At 39.5% G+C, this 24,140-nt stretch overlaps 1 protein-coding gene across 1 annotated transcript in view; it reads left to right on the top strand.

Annotated features, from left to right (window-relative positions):
* Positions 1 to 12,013, top strand: part of QPCT (glutaminyl-peptide cyclotransferase) — a 56,035-nt gene extending 44,022 nt beyond the window's left edge. The window contains exons 4-7 of the mRNA XM_049870468.1: positions 4,539 to 4,715; positions 6,702 to 6,801; positions 9,123 to 9,239; positions 11,705 to 12,013. Of these exons, the coding sequence (XP_049726425.1) occupies positions 4,539 to 4,715; positions 6,702 to 6,801; positions 9,123 to 9,239; positions 11,705 to 11,850 (540 nt within the window). The 3' untranslated portion in view covers positions 11,851 to 12,013. The remainder of the gene's footprint in view (positions 1 to 4,538; positions 4,716 to 6,701; positions 6,802 to 9,122; positions 9,240 to 11,704) is intronic.
* The last annotated feature ends 12,127 nt before the right edge of the window (positions 12,014 to 24,140 follow it).

Raw genomic sequence — 24,140 nt, 5'->3', positions numbered from 1 at the left:
TCTAGTGCTGCTGTAACAGAAATACCACAAGTGGATGGCTTTAACAAAGAGAAATTTATTTCTTCACAGTAAAGTAGGCTAAAAGTCCAAATTCAAGGCGTCAGCTCTAGGGGAAGGCTTTTTCTCTCTGTCAGCCTCCTCATCCATCTTCCCCCAGACTAGGAGCTTCTCTGCACAGGGACCCCAAGTCCAAAGGACAGGCTGTGTTTCCGGCACTGCTTTCTTGGTGGTATGAGGTCCCCCTATCTCTGTTTGCTTCTTTTATATCTCAGGAGATCGCCTCAAGACACTTCCGATCCGTAGATTGAGTCCTGCCTCGCTAACACAACTGCCACCCATCCTCCCCCATTAATATCATAGAGGCAGGTTTTACAACATACAGGAAAAGCACACAATACCGGGAATCAAGGCCTGGCCAAATTGATGCACGCATTTTTGGGGGGACATAATTCAATCCATGATGGGGCGTAAATATAAATACCAGTGAAATAGCTGAAAGTTTAAAGCGGTTGCCTCTAGGGAGAAGGATAGAGTGGGGGATGGAGATAGAATAGAGGATATTACTATGTTTGTTATTATTATTAGCTTTTAACACTTTTAAACTGAGTGTGTGAATTGCCATCTTAAAAATAAAATAAATACAATGTAAATGCAGATTTAGTATAAGTGCTAAATGGTCTGATATAAACTAAAGGTACAAGCATCAGAGTCCCTGGGTGGTGCGAATGGTTAAGTGCTCAACCAATAACTGAAAGGTTGGCTGTTCAAACACACCCAGAGCCACCTTGGAAGAGAGACCTGGTGATTTGTTTTGAAAGGTCACAGCCTTGAAAACCCTATGGAGCAGTTCTACTCTACACATGTGGGGTCACCATGAGTCAGAATTAACTCAATGGCAGCTAACAACAACAATAATTTAAGCATCATAACAATCCTATGTGAGAAATATTATGGTTTACATTTTATAGATGGAGAAAATAAGAGGTTGTGTGACTTTTTGAGGTCATACAGCTAACAAATAGTATAGTTGGAATTGCGTCCAGGTTCCTCAACTCCAAGTCCAGTGCTGTGTTTACTAAACCCCAGTTATCTTCCAAGGTGATAGATTATATTTAAAAGCAACTAATAGGGTCTGTGAAATATAGTGAATATTCAAAAAATATTGTTTGGGCCTAGGCATTCAGATTAAAAAAAGAGATCAGCGGCTTCCTGGATGAAGTTGTACTTAGGGTGACAAACTATCCCAGCTTGCCGGGGACTGAGGAGTTTCCCAGATGTGGGACTTTCAGTGCAAACCCAGGGAAGTCCTGGATGACGAACAGGATGGTTGGTCATGCTAGTTGTACTTGAAATGGTCCTCAAAGGATGGGTAAGATTTATATAGTTGAAGGGAAAAAGGGAGGAACTATAGGTAAGAGCAATTATGTGGACCAAGGCAAGAGGGGCACGTACATTCTAATGGGGTCAGGAGAGATGCGTGGTGAGAACAGTGGGAAATTGGTTTGCAGAGACAGAATGAATTGGATGTTGTGTGTGTATGCGTGTGTGTAGGGGGAGAGACGGAGGGGGGAGGGGGAGAGAGTAAAAGAGAGGGAGAAAGGGAGAGGGAGATAGAAAGGGGGAGTGAGAGAGAGAGACAAGGATGACTCCAGTGTTTTTGGTCTGAGTAACCGTAAGGGTGGTACTGCCATCAGTTTAGTTGGAGAAGACTGTGGTAGACCACCTTTCAGGAGGAACATCAGGAGCTGAGTTTTGGGTATGTTATATTTGAGATGCCTATCAGACATCTGAGTGGAGATGTTGATTTGGCAATTGAATGTACAGCTCTGAAGATCAGGAGTAAGGTCAGGGCCGGTGATATATTTTTTGGCATTGTTGATACATAGTACTTCGACGGCATTGGGTTTGGGATAGCGCTTTAAGCCTCAAGAGTGACGAGATCATCAAGAGAACAAGTGTAGACAGAGAAGAGATGAGAACCAAGGTCCAAGCCCTGAGGATCTCTAGCATTAAGAGGTAAGGGAGATAAAGGGAACCATCAAAGCTGACTGAGGTAGGAGGCAACCAATGGAATGTGGTGTCCTAGGAGCCAGATGAAGAAAGTGTATCAAGAAGGAGGGAATGGCCAGCTATATCAAATGTTGCTGACAAGTCAAGAAATATGAAGGCTGATAATTGAACACTAGGCTTAGCAACGCAGTGGTGACCTTGACAAGGGCAGTTTCATTGGAGCTGTGCAGATGAAGCCTACCGGTGAAGAAGCAGGTTTAAGAAGAAGAATTGGATACGGTGCAAACTATCAACTATTTAAGGAAATTTAGCTATAAAGAGGATTAAAAAATGGGCCAATAGTTGGTGTGGGAAGTGGATTCAAAAAAATTTAAGATGAGAGAAATAACAAGAGGCCGATGGGAATTATCCAGCAGAAATAGAAAAATTGATGATGTATGTGGAAATGGTGGAAATGCAGGAGTGATAGCCTTGAGGAGATGACAGAGGATAGGATCTAGTGCCCAGAAGGAGAGATTGGCATCTGGTATGAGCACGACAGTCAGCACACTAGCAGACAGGGAGGCAGAGTAAGGGGTGCTGTTGCTGGTTGATGAGTAGTGTGGTGGTGGGAGTTTTAATGCTTGAATTGTTTTCAGTCCGTAAGAAAATACTTTGCAGCTGTCATCAACACTAAAGGCCAACTTGAGGTTTATGCTCATGAATTTTAACCGAGGTCAGTCAGTGTGGTTGTGTATTTTTCTCCAGCCAGGTTCAGCTGCTTGATTGCAGGCACAAACTGGGCAGAGAGTTGAATTTAAACAAGAATTTATTTTTGCCATGTGAGTTTAACTAAGACAGAGAGAGATAAAGGAGTTGGGGGTATTTGCAAAGGAGTGATTAGAACAATTGCTTTGGAATTTAAACTGAATAAGGAAAGAAGGGAGGACATCATGGGGGCAAGGGACTGTCAAAGGTGAGAGATTCAATGGATTAGGGATTCCACTGGGGTCAGGATACCAGAAAGACCAATCTGGAAAGTTGAGAGGTGTCCTCAGAGAGTGGACTGCATGAAATCAGTCAGAATCCTACTCACTCTTCTAAGTTCCACTCAAATACTGTCTCTTTCATAACACTATCCTTGGCATCTGTCATCTATTGAATTGTGTCCCCCCAAAATATCTGTTAACTTGGCTGGGTCATGATTCCCAGTATTGTATGATTGTCTACCATTTTGCCATCTGATGTGATTTCCCTGTGTGTTATAAATCCTATCGCTGTGATGTAATGAAATGGATTAGTGGCAGTTATATTGATGAGATCTACAAGATTAGATAGTGTCTTAAGCCAATCTCTTTTGAGATATAAAAGAGAGAAGCAAACAGAGAGACATGGAGACCTCATACCACCAAGAAAGCAGCACTGGAAGCAGAGCATTTCCTTTGGACTTGAGGTTCCTGCACTGAGATGCTCCCAGACCAAGGGAAGACTGATGACGGGGACCTTCCTCCAGAGCCTATGGTGGGAGAAGACCTTCCCCTGAATTTGAACTTCTGGCCTGCTGGACTGTGGGAGAATGAACTTCTCTTTGTTGAAGCCATCCACTTGTGGTATTTCGGTTGTAGCAGCACTAGAAGACTAAGACAGCATCCAAGGATTTGACCTCTCATCCCACCAATTCCTGCAGGACATTTGTGTTTTATTTGTGGCCACTGGCACATTTTATTTGCTCATGTATTTATCTTCGCTCTCCATTATCCCACTAAAGTGTAGGTTCCTTTAGGACAGGGGCTATAATTTATTATTCTTTGTGTTCCGGTGTCATTTCTAAGGCAGATCCTTGAATGTAGACTTTAAACAAACAAACAAAAAACTACAGGCTTAGATAAGATGAGATGCAAGAAAGATTGAAGATTGCAGTTGTTTCAGATTGGGTTTCCTGTGAAGGACACTCTGAGATGGAGTTTAGCATCAGGCCATTTATTAGCGAGTGGCCTTGGGATCAATACCTGTGGAAGAGAAGGAAAGGAAAAGGGATTGGGCACAATGAAGTAGAGCTTCGATGCAGGCTCAACAACAGCCTTAGCCAACCCTAGGGAGCTCTGGAGGTGCAATGGTTTTTTAGAGTGTACATGAGTCATTGGATGTAGGACGTTCCAAAAGGGTACAGCCTGAGACATTCGTGAATCCCACAGCCGAAGGCTTTCTTGTTTGGAAGGGCCAAAAAGTCCTTCTAAAGGGGAACTGGGTGGTATACCACAGCATCCACCATAGTTTTACCTAGTTTCAGAGTTCTCTGAGGAGTCAGAAAAAAATAGGAGACTTCTATTTTCAGAGGGAGTGGGAGAAGGTGCGATTTATGTGGGTAGAGATTGTGGGAGGTGTGATGATTTTTGACCGGAAGTGGCGAGAGAAAAATTTGGGCATATCTCACTTGCTTTGGTATCTTCCTTCATGATATATTTATATTTTTTGCACAGTTAGTGGGAAAGCACATAATTTTTTAATTATCACATGTTTGCTAACTTTTGATTATTCTTTTTTACCAGAACATTTCAGACTCCAAGCCAGATCTCTCACTTCAGTTAATTTTTTTTGATGGGGAAGAGGCTTTCTTTCACTGGTCTCCTCGGGATTCTCTGTATGGGTCTCGGCACTTAGCTTCAAAGATGGCATCGACGCTGCACCCACCTGGAGCAACCCGTACCAACCAGCTACAAGGCATGGTTAGTCTGGCTAGTTTCCATGGCAGTGCAGCTGCAGGCTCTGCCTCAAAGGGAGAGTCTTAAGCCAAGTAAGGACCTACAAATGCCACGGCGTCCTTGAAGCAGAGTGTTTATAATAGGACATTCCTTGGCAGTTGTTCGGTTTTTGAGGAAACCCAGAGCTAAAAAGAATGACTTGGGGTTAGAAGCTATGTATGACTGAGCTTAATTACAATATTAAAAAAAAAAACAACCAGATTAGGGCACATTGGATTCTGTTTAGTCCAAGAGGAGCATGTTCTCCCAGCACTGTTTAGAGGTGGAGAGAGTGCTGGGGCCCTGGGGAATGGAGTAGGTGTGGGACATAGTATGGATTGGAGGTGAAGAATGTCCTCGGTATCTGCAAAGAGTTAGAGTGACTCTAGTGTGTATATGACATTTTGATGTGTTGGTTTTGATGTGGAATTTTTTGTATGGGTGTGAGGACATTTTGATGCTGCGTCAAAACCCTGCTCTTATTAACAAATAATGGGTGAAATGGACTCATTGCAGTCTTGATTTTCATCTCTAGTCCTAGAACTATACTCCATCCCTGATCCCTCACCCCATCCCTGAATCCTTTCCCCATGCTGACCCTCCTCTCAGTTGACCTTCACTGTGTCCCTGAGCCCTCACCAACCCCACTTTGGAACCTCATGCCACCCTTGAGATTTTACTCTACCCTGTGCCCTCATTCATCTCTGACTTTTACCTCATTTGTGAAGTGATATCCTGCTCCTGACTCTTCCGCTCATCCCTGTCCTTGTACCATCACTTACCTTCACTGCATTCTTAGCTTGATTTAAGAGTCCAAATGGCCACATGAAATGGCCTGCTTTGACTCTAACACACCTCTCGTTGGCATTCTCTGTATCCCAGTAGTGCACTGACAGCTTATAATGAGTTAGGGGAATGTGGTCAGCACTTCATTCATTCATTTGTCTGCACGTGGTTAAAAAGGGCTCAGAGGAGAAGAGATCTGGTTAATGAATAGTAGAAACAAAGTTATTTATCAGTTTGAATATGGAAATGCACAGTGATTTTAAAACCCCCTTTTCCAGAACAAACTCTTAGCTTATTCAACTTTGTGAATATGCTACTATTTCAAACACTTTTTTTTTTAACAACAAACATATTTAAGCATCATGCATGAGTTCATAATAGTACGTCTATAGGATCATAGACTACAAATTCTTATCTATTATGTGTTAGACCTATGCTTGATTTTTACCTTACATTATCTCATTTACATAATTCAGAAGTTCTTAATCTAGAGGGTAGTTTTCAGGGGATCCTCAAGCCTGCTTGATGTTTTATGGAGAAACACACACACACACACACACACACGTATATATACATACATTTTTTTTCCTCCTGAGAAATTCCAAGAGCTGATTCCAAGAACAGTCAATGGCTCAAAGAATTTAAGGAACAATGTTCTGATTAGAGAGGCTTGTAAACAGAAGAGGCCTTTAGAGACTAGCTAGTTTGATCTTATTTGATAGACAAGGAAACTGAAGTCCAGAGACATGTGGTCATGTATATCCTCCATAGTCAAAGGATTTTTCTCTTTTGTTTTTATAAAGAATAAATAGTAACAATCCAAGTGCTCTCCTATAGGCTGTTGTCTAATTAGAATGGTATAGATTAGCCCAGCTTGGATTCCATCTGAAAATATAGTGTTCTTGTTTATCTATGAAATATTCATCTAAATATCTCCTTTCCAATTTCTTCTTAGTGGTGTCTTTTTGGGGTTACATGCATGAAGAACCTCCACTTTGTCATTTGTTCACATTGCATAAGCAAGATTTAAAATATTCTCCACAATGTTATTAAACGTTTCATTCATTTATACATCTTTCCCCTTGTTATTCTCAATTATTAAATGGAGTTAGTTTTGACTGTTTTTTTCCCCCATGATGAATATGAAAAGTGATAAGTAATTAACCAATATATTTTCTCTCTTAGGATTTACTGGTACTATTGGATTTAATTGGAGCTCCAAACCCAGTATTTCCCAATTTTTTTCCGAACTCTGCCAGATGGTTTAATAGACTTCAAGCAATTGGTAAGCAGTGCTAGTATTAAAGAGTAAAATGTGGTTTCTTCATACTAACAAACACTAAATTTTTAAAATTCAAAGCTTATGATTTAAATACGTAACCTACTTTATTGGCTTTTTTCTTTATTGACTAGTTTATCATTCCTATTCATCTCTTTTAGCATGCTCACTTTATTGTCCTGCATGGAACCACACTTTGAAATGGAAACATAGAACATTACGTTTCAAGTTTGCATATTCTTGGAAATGGTCTGAAAATATTTTTCCAGAGTCTTGTGTGAAGCCTGTGGAATGCATTTCTAGGAAAAAACTTGGCTAATGATGAACGTAATATCCTTATAACGATACTAAAAGATATTCTTTAATTTTCATTTATCTTCCATCTCTGTCTTTGTCATTCTCTATCTTCTGCCTTACCCAGACATTTTTGTCCTTTCAATCTGGTACCATCTCTGCCTACATTCCAAAGCTTTTTATTTTTCACTTGAGGGTGGGTGAGAGATCGGGATGTGAGAGGAAGCCAGATCCTTCAAAAGCCATTTAAGAGAAGGCTTAGTATCAAATAAATGGGAGTAGACTAGCCCAGACCAGGCCAGGCCATGCCAAGAAACAGATATCTATGGTTCAAGAGAGAGGCGTGGGGCTTGGAGAAGGGATAGGATAATAACTTTTCCCCTTCATACCTCCAACCCACTCCTTCAAAGAAAAAGCAGTTGGCAGCAGGAGGGGATGAAAATGAGATCTACCTTTATCATAGAATCCAGGCCAAAAGGCCTGCTTTTGAGGCCAAAACTTCATGCTGGGAATGCCTTACTAGCCACATGAATGTCTTGGAGTGTGATGGAATTATGTTACTTCTGGGCAGTGGGGAAAGCACTGCCATCTTAACTTCATGCTTTTGCCATGAGTTAAGAATCTACCAGCAACCAGATCGAGAATCTTTCTAGAGAAGCTTCTACTTCAACCTCAAATGCTTAACTTAGGAAATTTTAATCCATAATTTGAAATAATTGCTAATATGGCATTATTTGTATGAACTTCTTGTGCCTCTTCCTTGTGGCATGTTTCCCTTCCTTTGATAATAGCCTCAAGCAATTGGGTTTGGACTTTATTCAAGGATCTTGTGCACTTTCCCTATTTCCTCTACCAGAATGAACTGGTATCAGTAACTTACGCTTTAATCAATTTCAATCCATTGGGCTGCCCTTCTAGTGGTGTATTTATACTTTGAACCATATCTCTAATTGTATAAGGAAAAGTTGTATCCTGTGGTAAAGGAGTTACAGCTATTAACCAGATGGGAATATTGTTTTTGTGGGGCTTTCTCAATACTCCTAAAATCACTTTATATATATTTGCTAATTAGCCGGTCTAGTTCTACTCTTAAAATTTATCAATTAAAAAGCCCAAATATCCTAGGAAGTTTTTAATTAAGTTGTTCTTGGTAGCTCTTGTCATCTTGTAACAAATAAACCAGTTACCAGTTGCCATCGAGTTGACTCCGATATGTGTCATCTTAGGGCTTTTAGTGGCTGGTTTTTCGGAAGTAGATTGCCAGGCTTTTTTTCCAAAGTGCTTCTCGGTAGACTCAAACTTCTAACCTTGCAGTTAGCAGCCAAATGCGCTAACCGTTTGCACCACCCAGGGACTCTTTGTAATACATAACATGGGTTATATGTTACAAAATGGCAACAGTGGTGGAATATAGGCCAGTGGTTCTCAAACTGAGTGGATCAGAATTGTTATATCATAGATTGCTGAGCCCTACCTTCAAGAGTTTCTAATTCAGTAGGTCTGAAATGGGGCCGGATAATTTGCATTTCTAACAAGTTCTTAGGTGATCCTGATGATGCTGGTCTTGGGATCCCACCTTGAGAACCACTGATGCAGGTCAAACTAGGTATCCCTTTCCTATGGAGTGGCCATTCGGAATACTTCACACCCATTTTGTTGAGTATTCCTCTTTTAAGCATAACACTTTTTGAGGCATTCTTCTTGTATCATCGCTGACCTATAAAAAAAAAAAATTCGTGTTTTTCCCCATTTTCTTCTTTTTTCATTCTCCATTATTTTATTGAGTTTCTATCTCTAAGGAGGTTCTCACCTGTAAGGATAGAGCCTTGTATGACTCTTCTCTCCTTGAAACTACTCCAAAATTTACACAACCAAGGTCAGCCCAGGTGTTGCCATGGGTGTGGCTGTGCTCACTGCTGCACAATGCTTTTAAATGATGGCTACATATGCTGAGAAGATCTCAAACTCCTTACATAAAGATGCATCCTGAGTCTTGATTAGATATTCATCTGCCGTTCACTTGTCACCTGCAGAACGTGAATTCCATGAACTGGGTTTGCTCAAGGATCACTCTTGGGAGAGGCAGTATTTCCCAAGTAATGGTTACAGAGGCGGAATTCAGGATGACCACATTCCATTTTTAAGAAAAGGTAATGTGTGGTGTGTGTACATGTACACATGTGTACATGTGTGCACATTTTTTACGTGTTATATTTATTGTAGTTATGTGCATTTTGAAACTCCAAGACTATGACACTAATATCACTTACCCACTTTTTTAAGAGTAGACCAAGATATGGACACCTGAAACTATTGCTCTGAGATAATCTTTAAACCTTAAACCTCAAACCAAAACTCCCAGAAGTCTGCTTTGAACCAAACAACAGGTTAGCCTAATTAATAAAGTATGTTTGCCTTGAGTGTTATGCCTTTCAACGATTTATCTATGTGGGATCAAATTGACAACAGCAACTCAAAAGATTAGATGAGAAGCTTAGGGAGCAGCTACTTTACGTTAATGATGGTGGAATGTTTTGGAAAAGGATAGCAGGAATGGTTGCGCAACTTGAAGATGTAAACAATGCCACTGAATTGTACATGCAGAATTTGTTGAATGGTGTATCCTTTGGTGTACACATTTTCACAAAAAATTTTAGAAGAGGAAAAAAGAGTAGACTAAGATCAATACTATCAGTCTTGACTTATTCCTACACCCTATTTAGCTTCTGGTGCCATCAGGTAGCTCTCTTCAGTAGTGAAACTCCCCAGGTCTCTAATTTCAATTTAAAATTTAGAAGTGAAATAAACATAAATAATATTGAGTGCATTTTGAATCACTAAGATAATGCTTTTTTAAAGATTAGCTACACTGAATTTATAATGATCCAGACCGATCTAAAGATATTTAAAAGTTCCAAAAGCAGACAAGAAAATTAATTTTAATGAGTACCTGTCTTTATAAAAGAAGCACGAGTCTCCTACTATAATACAAGCTTTCAACAATATGGGTTTTCTGATTGCACACCTGTACACAAGAAGTCAGATATTTAAGCCAAATTGAATGTGAGGGAAGAAGTATATATTCTCCTTCGCTTGATCTTTATTGTCTCCAGGTGAGATTAAGATGTAATATTTTATGCTTTAACCTCCCCTTACCAGACCTTTCCCTTCAAGTTATCAAATGAGATGACAGAGTCCTTCATTGTTCATTGATATGAAGGAACATTGAACCTGGAAGTAAATGCAGTCTTCCTCTTCTCACTGAATGGTCTACACTTATCCAGTTGCTCAGCTCAGACACCTGAGAGTTGTCCTTAATTCTGAAATTAAGGACACACCTCTACCTCACACAATTCAGTTTCATGTCTTCAAGGTGGTGTTTAAGTATGATACTGATATGTAGCACTGGGCCTTACCAATAATTCCCACTGCCCCTATTTTGCAACAGTCTAGAAGTGTGAGGAATCATTAAATTTAATAAATTTATTAGTTAAATCATCCACTATGTAATCCTGTGACTTTTATTATCTCATGTAAGACATTCCAAATCCTTGAGTATACCTTTACATTTTTTTGCTACATCTAGAGTATTTATGAAAGCTCACATCCCACTGATATCCTGCCTTCCTTTTCATAGAGTTAGATTGTATTCTAACACTTTGTGTTACTCTGGTGTTTTCTGGTCAATAAGGAAGCAATATCCTTGGTGTTGAGATGATGTGAATCTAAATCAATCCAAGGATTCTTATAATAGCCTCCCGGTGGCCCTCCAGCTTTCACTCCTGTTGCCCTATTCTCTGCATAGGTGCTAGAGCTAACTTTTAAACATGTTAATAAGGTTGTGTTACTTCTTTTCTTTAAAGCTTAAGTGGCTTGCCATTATATAGAATAAGATCCAAAGTCTTTCCATGACTGACAAAGTGCTCCATTTTCTGACTATGCTCTCGCTCTTCAATTTCACTTCCTACATCTCTCTCCAACAGTTGATCTGATCCAATCATACTGGCCTCCTTGCTTGGCCTTTCTCAAGCAGGACAAGCACAATCCTATCTCAGGACTTTTGTACTTGCTCCTACCGCTGCCTAGATTACTCATTCTCAGATGTTTGCATGGCTTACTTCTCATTTAGTTCATATTTTTGTTCAAATGTTAGATTCTCAAAGAGGCCTTCCCTAACTTTAAGTACCGCTCTCTCAATCTTACTGTCTGCTGCCTCATTCTGTATTCGCTTGTCTTGTTTTCTTCTTCTTAGTAAGCACTTATCACTTCCTAGAATTATGTTTTATATTTGTTTATTTGGTGCTTTCTTCACTGGAATGTAAGCTGCATATAGGAAGGACTTCCCCTTTTCCCTTAGGAAACCTCAACTCCCAGAACAGGACCTGGTACATAAGTGCTTTATGATTATTTATTGAGTTAACCAATACTTTTTTTTAATGAATAAATGTCTTTGGAGTACAAGGGTAAGATTCAAAGAAGTACACGAAACATGATGAGTTGTTATTTGTCTTTATATGGTACAGAGCTCATACTCAGACATCTCCTTGAAGAATGATACTTACTAGTTTACTTGTTGGAAATACACATGCATTACAAGTCAGTTCTTCCTTATTAGGTGTTCCAGTTCTGCATCTGATAGCATCTCCTTTCCCTGAAGTCTGGCACACCATGGAGGACAATGAAGAACATTTGGATGAGCCAACCATTGACAATCTAAACAAAATTCTGCAAGTCTTTGTGTTGGAATATCTTCATCTGTAATACTCTGATTTAGTGTATGGTAATTGCTTCTAGCATTGTATTAAAAAATCAGGTACCGTTTAAAATAATCTGGTTCCAGACAAATCCTGTGTGGAAAATTCTGTCCTATACACTCAATCTTTAGATGTCTTTGACTATGTGATCAATAAATCCTAGAATTGTATTGTGTCATAAATGGCTCATTAATTTTCATCTGGAGATAAAGAAAGGGAACATGCAAGGAAAACGAAATAAATATCCTTTAAATCTTCAATAGATAAGATATTTTGAGGCTAAATCAGATTCCTATTGTCTTAGGTTGGGTTCTCTAGAGAAGCAAAGCTAGTAAAGTGTATAAATATATATATAGAGAGAGAGGGAAGGAGGGGGGAGAGAGAGAGTGAGAGAGAGAAAGTGAGTGAGTAGGAGAGAGAGAGAGAGAGATTTATATCAAGGAAATGGCTCACGTGGTTATAGAGGCTCGAATGTCCCAAGTCTGTTGGTCGGGATAGAGGTTTCTCCTGATTCATGTAGCTGCAGGTCAGAGAGTAGGGCTCTTGCTCACAGGCTGCAAAGATCAATGAAACACAGGTAAGCTGCTAGCTCAAGTCCCAGGAGCTGGAGGTCAGACAAATGGGAGCCAGCTGCAGGATCCAGCAGGAGCAAAAAGCCCCCAAGCCTTGCCAGAATGTCTGCTTATATTCAATGGAGGCCACATGCCCAAGGAAGCTCCCTGTCAACTGATTGGCTACTCACAGCAGTTCCCATCATGGGGGTGATCACACATCGAGTCTCAACAGGGAAGTGATCACAACTTTATATGACTGTCAAAACACTGAGAATTATGGCCCAGCCAAGTTGGCACACAATCTTAACCATGACACCTACATTCAGTATCACGGTCTTCTAAGCAGTAATTAAATATGATGATGACTTGCTATGTGTAGCCCTAGTTTTATGATTATGTATATTTGGGAATCTATTGCATACAATGAGCTTTTCCATCATCTCCTTCCGCAGATGTAGTCAATTTGATTTCTGTGTGTTCCATCTGGCGAGGTCCATGTGTATGGTCACTGTTTATGTTGGTGAAAGAAGGTATTTGCAATGAAGAAGTCGTTGGTCTTGCAAAATTCTATCATTTGATCTCCAGCATTGTTTCTATCACCAAGGCCATATTTTCCAACTACTGATCCTTCTTTGTTTCCAACTTTCACGTTCCAATAGCCAATAATTATCAATGCATCTTGATTGCATGTCTGATCAATTTCAAACTGCAGCAGCTGATAAAAATCTTCTATTTCTTCATCTTTGGCCCTAGTGGTTGGTGCGTATATTTGAATAATGGTCGTATTAACTGGTCTTCCTTGTAGCCATATGGATATTATCCTAACACTGACAGCGTTATACTTCAGGATAGATCTTGAAATGTTCTTTTTGACGATGAATGCAACACCGTTCCTCTTCGAGTTGTCATTCCCAGCATAGTAGACTATATGATTGTCCAATTCAGAATGGCCAATACCAGTCCATTTCAGCTCACTGATGCCTAGGATATCGATGTTTATGCGTTCCATTTCGTTTTGGATGATTTCCAATTTTCCTAGATTCGTACCTCGTACATTCCAGGTTCTGATTATTAATGGATGTTTGCAGCTATTTCTTCTTATTTTGAGTAGTGCCATATCAGCAAATGAAGGTCCCAAAAGCTTTACTCCATCCATGTCATTAAGGTCGACTCTACTTTGAGGAGGCAGCTCCTCCCCAGTCATCTTTTGAATGCCTTCCAACCTGGGGGCCTCATCTTCCAGCACTATATCAGACAGTGTTCTGCTGCTATTCATAAGGTTTTCACTGACTAATACTTTTCAGAAGTAGACTGCCAGGTCTTTCTTCCTAGTCTGGACCTTGCCAGACAGAATGTACAGAAATCAAACTGACTACATCTGTGGAAAGAGGCAATGGAAAAGCTCAATATCATTAGTCAGAACAAGGCCAGGGGCCGACTGTGGAACAGACCATCAATTGCTCATATGCAAGTTCAAGCTGAAACTGCAGAAAATCAGAGCAAGTCCACGAGAGCCAAAATATGACCTTGAGCATATCCCACCTGAATTTAGAGACCAGCTGAAGAGCAGATTTGACACATTGAACACTAGTGACCAAAGACCAGATGAGTTGTGGAATGACACCAAGGACATCATACAGGAAAAAAGCAAGAGGTCATTGAAAAGAAAAGAAAGAAAGAAAAGACCAAGATGGATGTCAGAGGAGACTCTGAAACTTGCCCTTGAACGTCGAGCAGCTAAAGCAAAAGGAAGAATTGATGAAGTAAAAGAACTCAACAGAAGATTTCAAAGCGCATCGCGAGAAGACAAAGTAAAGTACTATAATGACAAGTGCAAAAAGCTGGAGATGGAAAACCAAAAGGGAAGAACACACTCAGCGTTTCTCAAGCTGAAAGAACTGAAGAAAAAATTCAAGTCTCGAGTTGCAATGATGAAGGATTCCATGGGGAAAATATTAAAAGATGCAGGAAGCATCAAAAGAAGATGGAAGGAATACACAGAGTCATTATACCAAAAAGAATTAGTCGATGTGCAACCATTTCAAGATTGGCATATGATCAGGAACCGATGGTACCGAAGGAAGAAGTCCAAACTGCTCTGAAGGCATTGGCGAAAAACAAGGCTCCAGGAATTGATGGAATATCAATTGAGATGTTTCAACAAAGAGATGCAGTGCTGGAGGTGCTCACTCATCTATGCCAAGAAATATGGAAGACAGCTTCCTGGCCAACTGACTGGAAGAGATCCATACTTATGCCTATTCCCAAGAAAGGTGATCCAACCAAATGTGGAAATTATAGAACAAAATCATTAATATCACACACAAGCAAAATTTTGCTGAAGATCATTCAAAAGTGGCTGCAGCAGTATATCGACAGGAAACTCCCAGAAATTCAGACCGTTTTCAGAAGAGGATGTGGAACCAGGGATATCATTGCTGATGTCAGATGGATCCTGGCTGAAAGCAGAGAATACCAGAAGGATGTTTACCTGTGTTTTATTGACTATGCAAAGGCATTCAACTGTGTGGATCATAACAAACTATGGATAACATTGTAAAGAATGGGAATTCCAGAACACTTAATTGTGCTCATGAGGAACCTTTACATAGAGGTGGTTGTTCGGACAGAACAAGGGGATACTGATTGGTTTAAAGTCAGGAAAGGTGTGCCTCAGGGTTGTATTCTTTCACCATACCTATTCAATCTGTATGCTGAGCAAATATTATGAAAAGCTGGACTACATGAAGAAGAATGGGGCATCAGGATTGGAGGAAGACTCATTAACAGCCTGCTTTATGCTGATGACACAACCTTGCTTGCTGAAAGTGAAGAGGATTTGAAGCACTTACTAATGAAGATCAAAGACCACAGCCTTCAGTTTGGACTGCAGCTCAACGAAAGAAAACAAAAATCCTCACAACTGGACCAATGAGCAACATCACGATAAGCGGAGAAAAGATTGAAGTTGTCAAGGATTTCATTTTACTTGTATCCACAATCAACAACCATGGAAGTAGCAGTCAAGAAATCAAAAGACGCATTGCATTGGGTAAATCTGCTGCAAAGGACCTCTTTAAAGTGTTGAAGAGCAAAGATGTCACCCTGAAGACTAAGGTGTGCCTGACCCAAGCCATGGTATTTTCAATCACATCATATGCATGTGAAAGCTGGACTATGAATAAGGAAGGCCAAAGAAGAGTTGACGCCTTTGAATTGTGGTGTTGGCCAAGAGTATTGAATATACCGTGGACTGCCAAAAGAACGAACAAATCTGTCTTAGAAATACAACTGGAATACTCCTTAGAAGCAAGGATGGCGAGACTGCATCTTACATACTTCGGACATGTTGTCAGGAGGGATCAGACCCTGGAGAAGGACATCATGCTTGGCAGAGTACAGGGTCAGTGGAAAAGAGGAAGACCCTCAACGAGGTGGATTGACACAGTGGCTGCAACAATGAGCTCAAGCATAACAATGATTGTAAGGATGGCGCAGGACAGGGCAGTGTTTCCTTCTGTTGTGCATAGTGTTGCTATGAGTCGGAACTGACTCGACAGCACCTAACAACAACAACAACATTGCATATAATACAAAGCAGAGACATAGTTTGAAGACCCTCAAATTTCTTTGAGAAATCTTTGTAGGACTTATTTCATGGAAATTTAAATCAGAATTAAATACTATCTGGTGAATTTCTTTTTTACGTATAAATGAAGAATTACATAATTTAAAGGTTAGCCAAAATTTTATAGAGTTTTACAAATTTAGCATTTTTATTGTAAACAACAAAACAATTGTAAAAAAGAACAAAAATATAATCCTGTCATGTTAACAGAATCACCACCAACTCTTTGGTTTTCCCTCACATTTCGTTCAATGTAGTTTTTTTTTTTTTTAATATAGGTGTAATCAAATTAGGCCTACAAATTTTTTTTGGGGGGGCTATATTTTTTCTGAGGTCCCTGGGTGGCACAAATGGTTGGTGTTTTGAACTTATCCAGTGGTGTCTGGAAAGGAAGGCCTGGCAATCTGCTTATGTAAAGGCTAAACCAGAAAACCAAACCTGTTGTCATCAAGTTGATTCTGACTCATAGTGACTCTATAGGACAGAATAGAACTGCCCCATATGGTTTCCAAGGAGCACCTGGTGGATTTGAGCTGCCGATCTTTTGGTTAGCAGCCATAGCTCTTAATAACTATTCTATCGGGGTTTCCATGTAATGAGTACAACCAAGAAAACTCTATGGAGCAGGTCTACCCTGTCAGAACTGATTCAATGGCAACATGTATGGTATATTTTCTTTCTGTTAAATTATATCATTATCAGACATTTATTTGCTGTTTTGGTCTTGGTTGAGATGAAGACAGTTAAGTGTGGCCTCCACAGTTAACTGCACAGTAGTTACAATAATTTCTGTGTAGTTGAATTATATAATATTCAAGTTCTACTAATTACAGCATATTTTTTTCAAGAGATTCATGGAAGCAAATTTGTTTGGACTGGAAACACTAGCCACTTATAGGTTTTGTCTTTTGCTACAGGAAACAATTATCTAGAAAGACGAACTTCATGGGTTAAACAATTAGGAAATTGATTAATTCTGCCATATAGGTAAATTTGGTTGGGGCTGCTGTTCAGTGTGTGCTCCCTGTTCAGGGCAGACGTTTAGAAAATTCTCCCATAATTATTATGCTGGAGCCAGGTAGGGAGCAAGACAGACAAGTTGAGTGGGGAAGCAATGGTAGCTTTAGTTTCATACCAATGGAAGTCATCAAGAAAAAGTAATTTACTTACAAAGGCGGAGCCAAGATGGCAGAATAGACAGACGCTTCTGGTGAGCCTTCTTTACAACAAAGACCTGAAAAAAACAAGTGAAACAAGTATATTTGTGACAAGCTGGGAGCCTGAGCATCAAAGGCAAGCTTAGACAATGAACTGAGGGGCAGGGTGAGGAAGAGACTGTTCAGAAGTGGACAGGAGTTACCGGACCTGAATCGCGAGGAGCCCTCAGGCACCATTCCCAGAGCAGCAGTGGTGGTGGCAGTGGTGGGCTGGTACTAGTGTTCAGCTGCAGTTTCCTCAGGGAGAAGCAGCCAGCCACACAACCTACTCACACCTCCGGAACCTGAGGAGAATGGTGCTCCTGGCAAAAGCTAAGTACTTGTGTTTATTTTACTGCCCCCCAGCCCACTCCCAAGCCGGCTTCAGCAGCTGAATCCCTGGGCCTGAGATAGACCCTGGTGAGCACCTAGAGCCATCCTCCTGGCCTTGGGGAAGGAAAAAACTTGCAACTGGGGGGAAAAGATAATTTGCTAGCTCCATTTACCGGGGGAGCTCAGGACAGAAGCAGCTCCTGTCCAGGCATAAACCATCCATGAACCTTGAGCACCTTTCCCTTCTGCATGGACGTGTGGGCCTATTTCAGGGGAATAGGCCCTTGCTGGCAAATTCCAACCATTTCAGCTGTGTGGTGGAGAGGTGGGTGTTTGACGTTTGACATTGCTTTGCCTATTAAACAAGGTCCTCACCTACCCACATCAGGGACCCAAGGACTGGTAGCTCCACTCAGGTCACCCAGCCACCCACGACAGGGGTCCAAAGATAACTGGTACCTCCCAGTCCTTACAACCAAAAACTTTGGGTGCCCATGGTCCCTCTGCAGAACCCACCCACCAGCACGCTCTAGGGAACACAGATGTGTTTTCCTCAGAGATACTTGGGGGTCAGTTCTCAGGCCCCTGCCTTGTTCAGAGCATGACCCCCCTGCAGCAATCAGATACCGGTATATACCCCAATCACTCCTGCCCCTCTAAGACTATAGCACAGAGTGTGTACCACACACTTGATATCAGCTACCTGGAAACCTGAGCTGAATTCATACAAGAAAACTGAATGGACTCCTAGACTGATATACCTGATAACAGCTCTAGCCAGATGGGGACAGGACACCAGAGCTCCAAAGGTGAAAATAATCAAGCAAGCTCACTCAAGCAACCCATAGGGGTATACCAAAACAAAACAAAGCAAGCAGCTATGACACAGTAAGCAAGCATAAACTAATACAATAACTTATAGATGGCTCAGAAACAACAGTCACTAACAAGTCACATAAAGAAACAGACCATGATCACCTCAACATGCTCTCAAAACAAAGAATCCAGGGATCTTCTAGAGGAAAGTGCATTCCTAGAATTACCAGGTGCAGAATACAAAAGTTTAATATACAGAACCCTTCAAGACATTGGGAAGGAAATGAGACAATACGCAGAACAAGTCAAGGAACACACAGATAAAGCAACTGAAGAAATCAGAAAGATTATTCAGGAACATAATGAAAAGTTTAATAACCTGGAAAAATCCATAGGCAGACAGCAATCAGAAATTCAGAAGATTAACAATAAAATCACAGAATTAGACAACTCAATAGAAAGTCAGAGGAGCAGAATTGAGCAAGTAGAAGCTAGAATTTCTGAACTTGAAGATAAATCACTTGACACTAATATACTTGAAGAAAAATCAGATAAAAGAATTAAAAAAAAGAAGAAACCTTAAGAATCATGTGAGACCCTATCAAGAGAAATAACCTATGAGTGATTGTGCCACAACAGGGAGGGATAACAGAAAATACAGAGAATATTGTTGAAGATTTGTTGGCAGAAAACCTCCCTGATATTGTGAAAGACGAGAAGATATCTATCCAAGTTGCTCATTGAACTCCACATAAGGTAGATCTTAAAAGAAAGTCACCAAGACATATTATAATCAAACTTGCCAAAACCAAAGATAAAGAGAGAATTATAAGAGCAGAGAGAGATAAATGAAAAGTCGCCTACAAAGGAGAGCCAATAAGAATAAGCTCGGACTACTTGGCAGAAACCATGCAGGCAAGAAGGCAATGGTATGACACATTTAAAAAATTGAAGGAAAAAAATTGCCAGCCAAGAATCATATATCCATCAAAACTGTCTCTTAAATATGAAGGTGAAATTAAGACATTTCCAGACAAACACAAGTTGATGGAATTTGTAAAAACTAAACCAAAACTACAAGAAATACTAAAGGGAGTTTTTTTTTTTTTTTTTTTGGTTAGAAAATCAATAATATCAGGTATCGACCCAAGACTAGAACACTGGGCAGAGCAATCAGAAGTCAACCCAGACAGGGAAATCCAAAAAAACAAAGCAAGATTATAAAAAAAAGCACAAAACAGGGTAACAGCGATGTTATTATATAAAAGAAGACAACATTAAAATAATAAAGAGGGGCTAAGAAATGTAATCCTACACCTTCCATATGGAGAGGAAGATATGGTGATACAAAGAAATAAAAGTTAGTTTTAAATTTAGAAAAATAGGGGTAAATAATGAGGTAACCACAAAGGAGACAAACTATCCTACTCATCAAAATAAAATACAAGGGAAAAATACAGACTCAGCAGAAACAAAATCAACAACAACAAATGTGAGGAAAGGACAATATATGAAGCTAATCTATTCAGCACATAAAATCAAGCGGGAAAAAGAAACTGTCGACAACACACAAAAAAAGACATCAAAATGAGAGCACTAAATTCATACCTGTCCATAATTACCCTGAATGTAAATGGATTAAATGCACCAATAAAGAGACAGAGAGTGGCAGAATGGATTAAAAAACAAGATCTGTCTCTATGCTGCCTACAAGAGACACACCTTAGACTTAGAGACACAAACAAACTAAAACTCAAAGGATGGAAAAAAATATATCAAGCAAACAACAATCAAAAAAGAGCAGGAGTGGCAATATTAATTTCTGACAAAAGAGGCTTTAAAGTTAAATCCATCAGAAAGGATAAGGAAGGACATTATATAACGATTAAATGGACAATACACCAAGAAGATATAACCATATTAAATATTTATGCACCCAATGACAGGGCTGCAAGATACATAAAACAAACTGTATCGGCATTGAAAAGTGAGATAGACAGCTCCACAATGATAGTAGGAGACTTCAACGCACCACTTTCGGTGACGGACAGGACATCCAGAAAGAAGCTCAATAAAGACACAGAAGATCTAAATGCCACAATCAACCAACTTGACCTAGTAGACATATATAGAACAGTCCACCCAACAGCAACCAAGTATACTTGCTTTTCTGGTGCACATGGAACATTCTCTAGAATAGACCACATATTAGCTCATAAAGCAAGTCTTAGCAGAATCCAAAACATTGAAATATTACAAAGGATCTTCTCTGACCATAAGGCCATAAAGGTGGAAATCAATAACAGGAAAAGTGGGGAAAAGAAATCAGACACTTGGAAACTGATCAACACCCTGCTCAAAAAAGACTGGATTAGAGAAGACATTAAGGATGGAATAAAGAAATTCAGAGAATCCAATGAGAATGAAAACACTTCCTATCAGAACCTTTGGGACACAGCAAAAGCAGTGCTCAGAGGCCAATTTATATCAATAAATGCACACATACAAAAAGAAGAAAGGGCCAAAATCAAAGAATTATCCCTACAACTTGAACAAATAGAAAGAGAACAACAAAAGAAACCCACAGGCACCAGAAGAAAACAAATAAAAAAAATTAGAGCTGAACTAAATGAAATAGAAAACAGGAAAACAATTGAAAGAATTAACAGGACCAAAACCTGTTTTTTTGAAAAACTCAACAAAATTGATAAACTACTGGCCAAACTGACAAAAGAAAAACAGGAGAGGAAGCAAATAACCCGAATAAGAAATGAGATGGATGATATTACAACAGACCCAACTGAAATTAAAAGGATCATATCAGATTACTATGAAAAACTATACTCAAATTTGAAAACCTAGAAGAAATGGGTGAATTCCTAGAAACACACTACCTACCTAAACTAACACAAACAGAGATAGAACAACTAAATAGACCCATAACAAAAGACGATATTGAAAAGATAATAAAAAAACTCCCAACAAAAAAAAGCCCTGGACCAGACAGCTTCACTGCAGAGTTCTACCAAACTTTCAGAGAAGAGTTAACACCACTACTACTAAAGGTATTTCAGAGCCTAGAAAAGGATGGAATACTACCAAACTCGTTCTAAGAAGCCCCCATATCCCTGATAGCAAAACCAGGTAAAGACACCACAAGAAAAGAAAATTATAGACCTATATCCCTCATGAACGTAGATTCAAAAATCCTGAACAAAATTCTACCCAATAGAATTCAACAACATATCAAAAAAATAATTCACCATGACCAAGTGGGATTCATATCAGGTATGCAGGGATGGTTCAACATTAGAAAAACAATTAATGTAATCCACCACATAAATATAACAAAAGACAAGAATCACATGATTTTATCAATTGATGCAGAAAAGGCATTTGACAAAGTTCAACAGTTGTTCATGATAAAAACTCTCAGCAAAATAGGAATAGAAGGAAAATTCCTCAACATAATAAAGGGCATTTATACAAAGCCCACAGCCAACATTACCCTAAATGGAGAAAGCCTGAAAGCATTCCCATTGAGATCGGATGCCCTTTATCACTACTCTTATTCAACATTGGGCTGTAAGTCCTAGCCAGAACAATTAGGCTATATAAAGAAATAAAGGGCATCCAGATTGGCAAGAAATAAGTAAAAGTATCTCTATTTGCAGATGACATGGTCTTATACACAGAAAACCCTAAGGAATCCTCAAGAAAACTACTGAAACTAATAGAAGAGATTCAGCAGAGTATTGGAATACAAGATAAACATACAAAAATCAGTTGGATTCCTCTACACCAACAAAAAGAACATTGAAGAAGAAATCACCAAATCAATGCCATTTACAGTAGCCCCCAAGAAGATAAAATACTTACATAAGTGGAAAGAACATACCTTGCTCGTGGATAGGGAGACTTAACATTATAAAAATGTCTGTTCTACCAAAAGTGATCTACACATTTAATGCAATTCTGATCCAAATCCCAACGACATTCTTTAATGAGATGGAGAAATAAATCACCAACTTTATATGGAAGGGAAAGAGGCCCTGGATAAAGAAGGCATTACTGAAAAAGAAGAACAAAGTGGGAGCCTTACTTTACCTGATTTTAGAACGTATTATACTGCCACAGTAGTCAAAACAGCCTGGTACTTGTACCACAACAGATGCATGGACCAATGGAACAGAATTGAGAATCCAGACATAAATCCATCCACATACGAGCATTTGATATTTGACAAAGGCCCCAAAAGAGTTAAATGGGGAAAAGACATTCTTTTTAACAAATGGTGCTGGCATAACTGGATATCCATCTGCAAAAAAATGAAACAAGACCCATACTTCACTCCATGCACAAACACTAACTCAAAATGGATCAAAGACCTAAATATAAAATCTAAAACGATAAAGATCATGGAAGAAAAAAATAGGGACAATGCTAGGAGCCCTAATACATGGCATAAACAGTATACAAAACATTATAAAGAAAGTACAAGAAAAACTAGATAACTGGGAGCTCCTAAAAATCAAACACCGATGATCATCCAAAGACTTCACCAAAAGAGTAAAAAGACTACCTACAGACTGGGAAAAAGTTTTTAGCTATGACATTTCTGATCAGTGCCTGATCTCTAAAATCTACATGATACTGCAAAAACTCAATTACAAAAAGACAAATAACCCAATTAAAAAATGGGCAAAAGATATGAATAGACACTTCACTAAAGAAGACATTCAGGTAGCTAACAGATATATGAGGAAATGCTCACGATCATTAGCCATTAGAGAAATGCAGATCAAAACTACAATGAGATTTCATCTCACTCCAACAAGGCTGGCATTAATCCAAAAAACACAAAATAGTAAATGTTGGAGAGGCTGTGGAGAGATTGGAACATTTATACACTACTGGTGGGAATGTAAAATGGTACACCCACTTTGGAAATCGATTTGGCTCTTCCTTAAAAAGCTAGAAATAGAACTACCATATGATCCAGCAATCCTACTCCTTGGAATATATCCTAGAGAAATAAGAGCCTTTACACGAACGGATATATGCACCCCCATGTTTATTGCAGCCCTGTTTACAATAGCAAAAAGATGGGAACAACCAAGGTGCCCATCAATGGATGAATGGATAAATAAATTATGGTATATTCACACAACGGAATACCATGTATCAATAAAGAACAGTGAGGAATCCGTGAAACTTTTCATAACATGGAGGAACCTGGAAGACATCATGCTGAGTGAAATTAGTCAGTTGCAAAAGGAAAAATATTATGTAAGATAAGACCGCTATTATAAGAGCCTGAGAAGTAGTTTAAACTGAAAAGAAATCATTCTTTTGTGGTTAGGAGAGTGGGGAGGGAGGGTGAGAGAGGGGCATTCAGTAATTAGATAATAGATAAGAACTACTTTAGGTGAAGGGAAAGACAGTACACATAACAGGGGAGGTCAGCACAATTGGACTAAACCAAAAGCAAAGAAGTTTCCTGCATAAACTGAATGCTTCAAAGGCCAGCGTAGCAGGGGCGGGGTCTGGGGACCATGGTTTTAGGGGACATCTAAGTCAATTGGCATAATAAAATCTATTAAGAAAACATTCTGCATCCCACTTGGAAGAGTGGCATCTGGGGTCTTAAATGCTAGGAAGCAGCCATCTAAGATGCATCAGTTGGTCTCAACCCACCTGGATCAAAGGAGAATGAAGAACACCAAGGACACAAGGTGATTACGAGCCCAAGAGACAGAGGGCCACATGA

Source organism: Elephas maximus, chromosome 26 (genome assembly GCF_024166365.1).
Source record: "Elephas maximus indicus isolate mEleMax1 chromosome 26, mEleMax1 primary haplotype, whole genome shotgun sequence".
Lineage (NCBI taxonomy): Eukaryota > Metazoa > Chordata > Mammalia > Proboscidea > Elephantidae > Elephas > Elephas maximus.
This window is presented reverse-complemented; position numbering and strand designations above follow the sequence as displayed.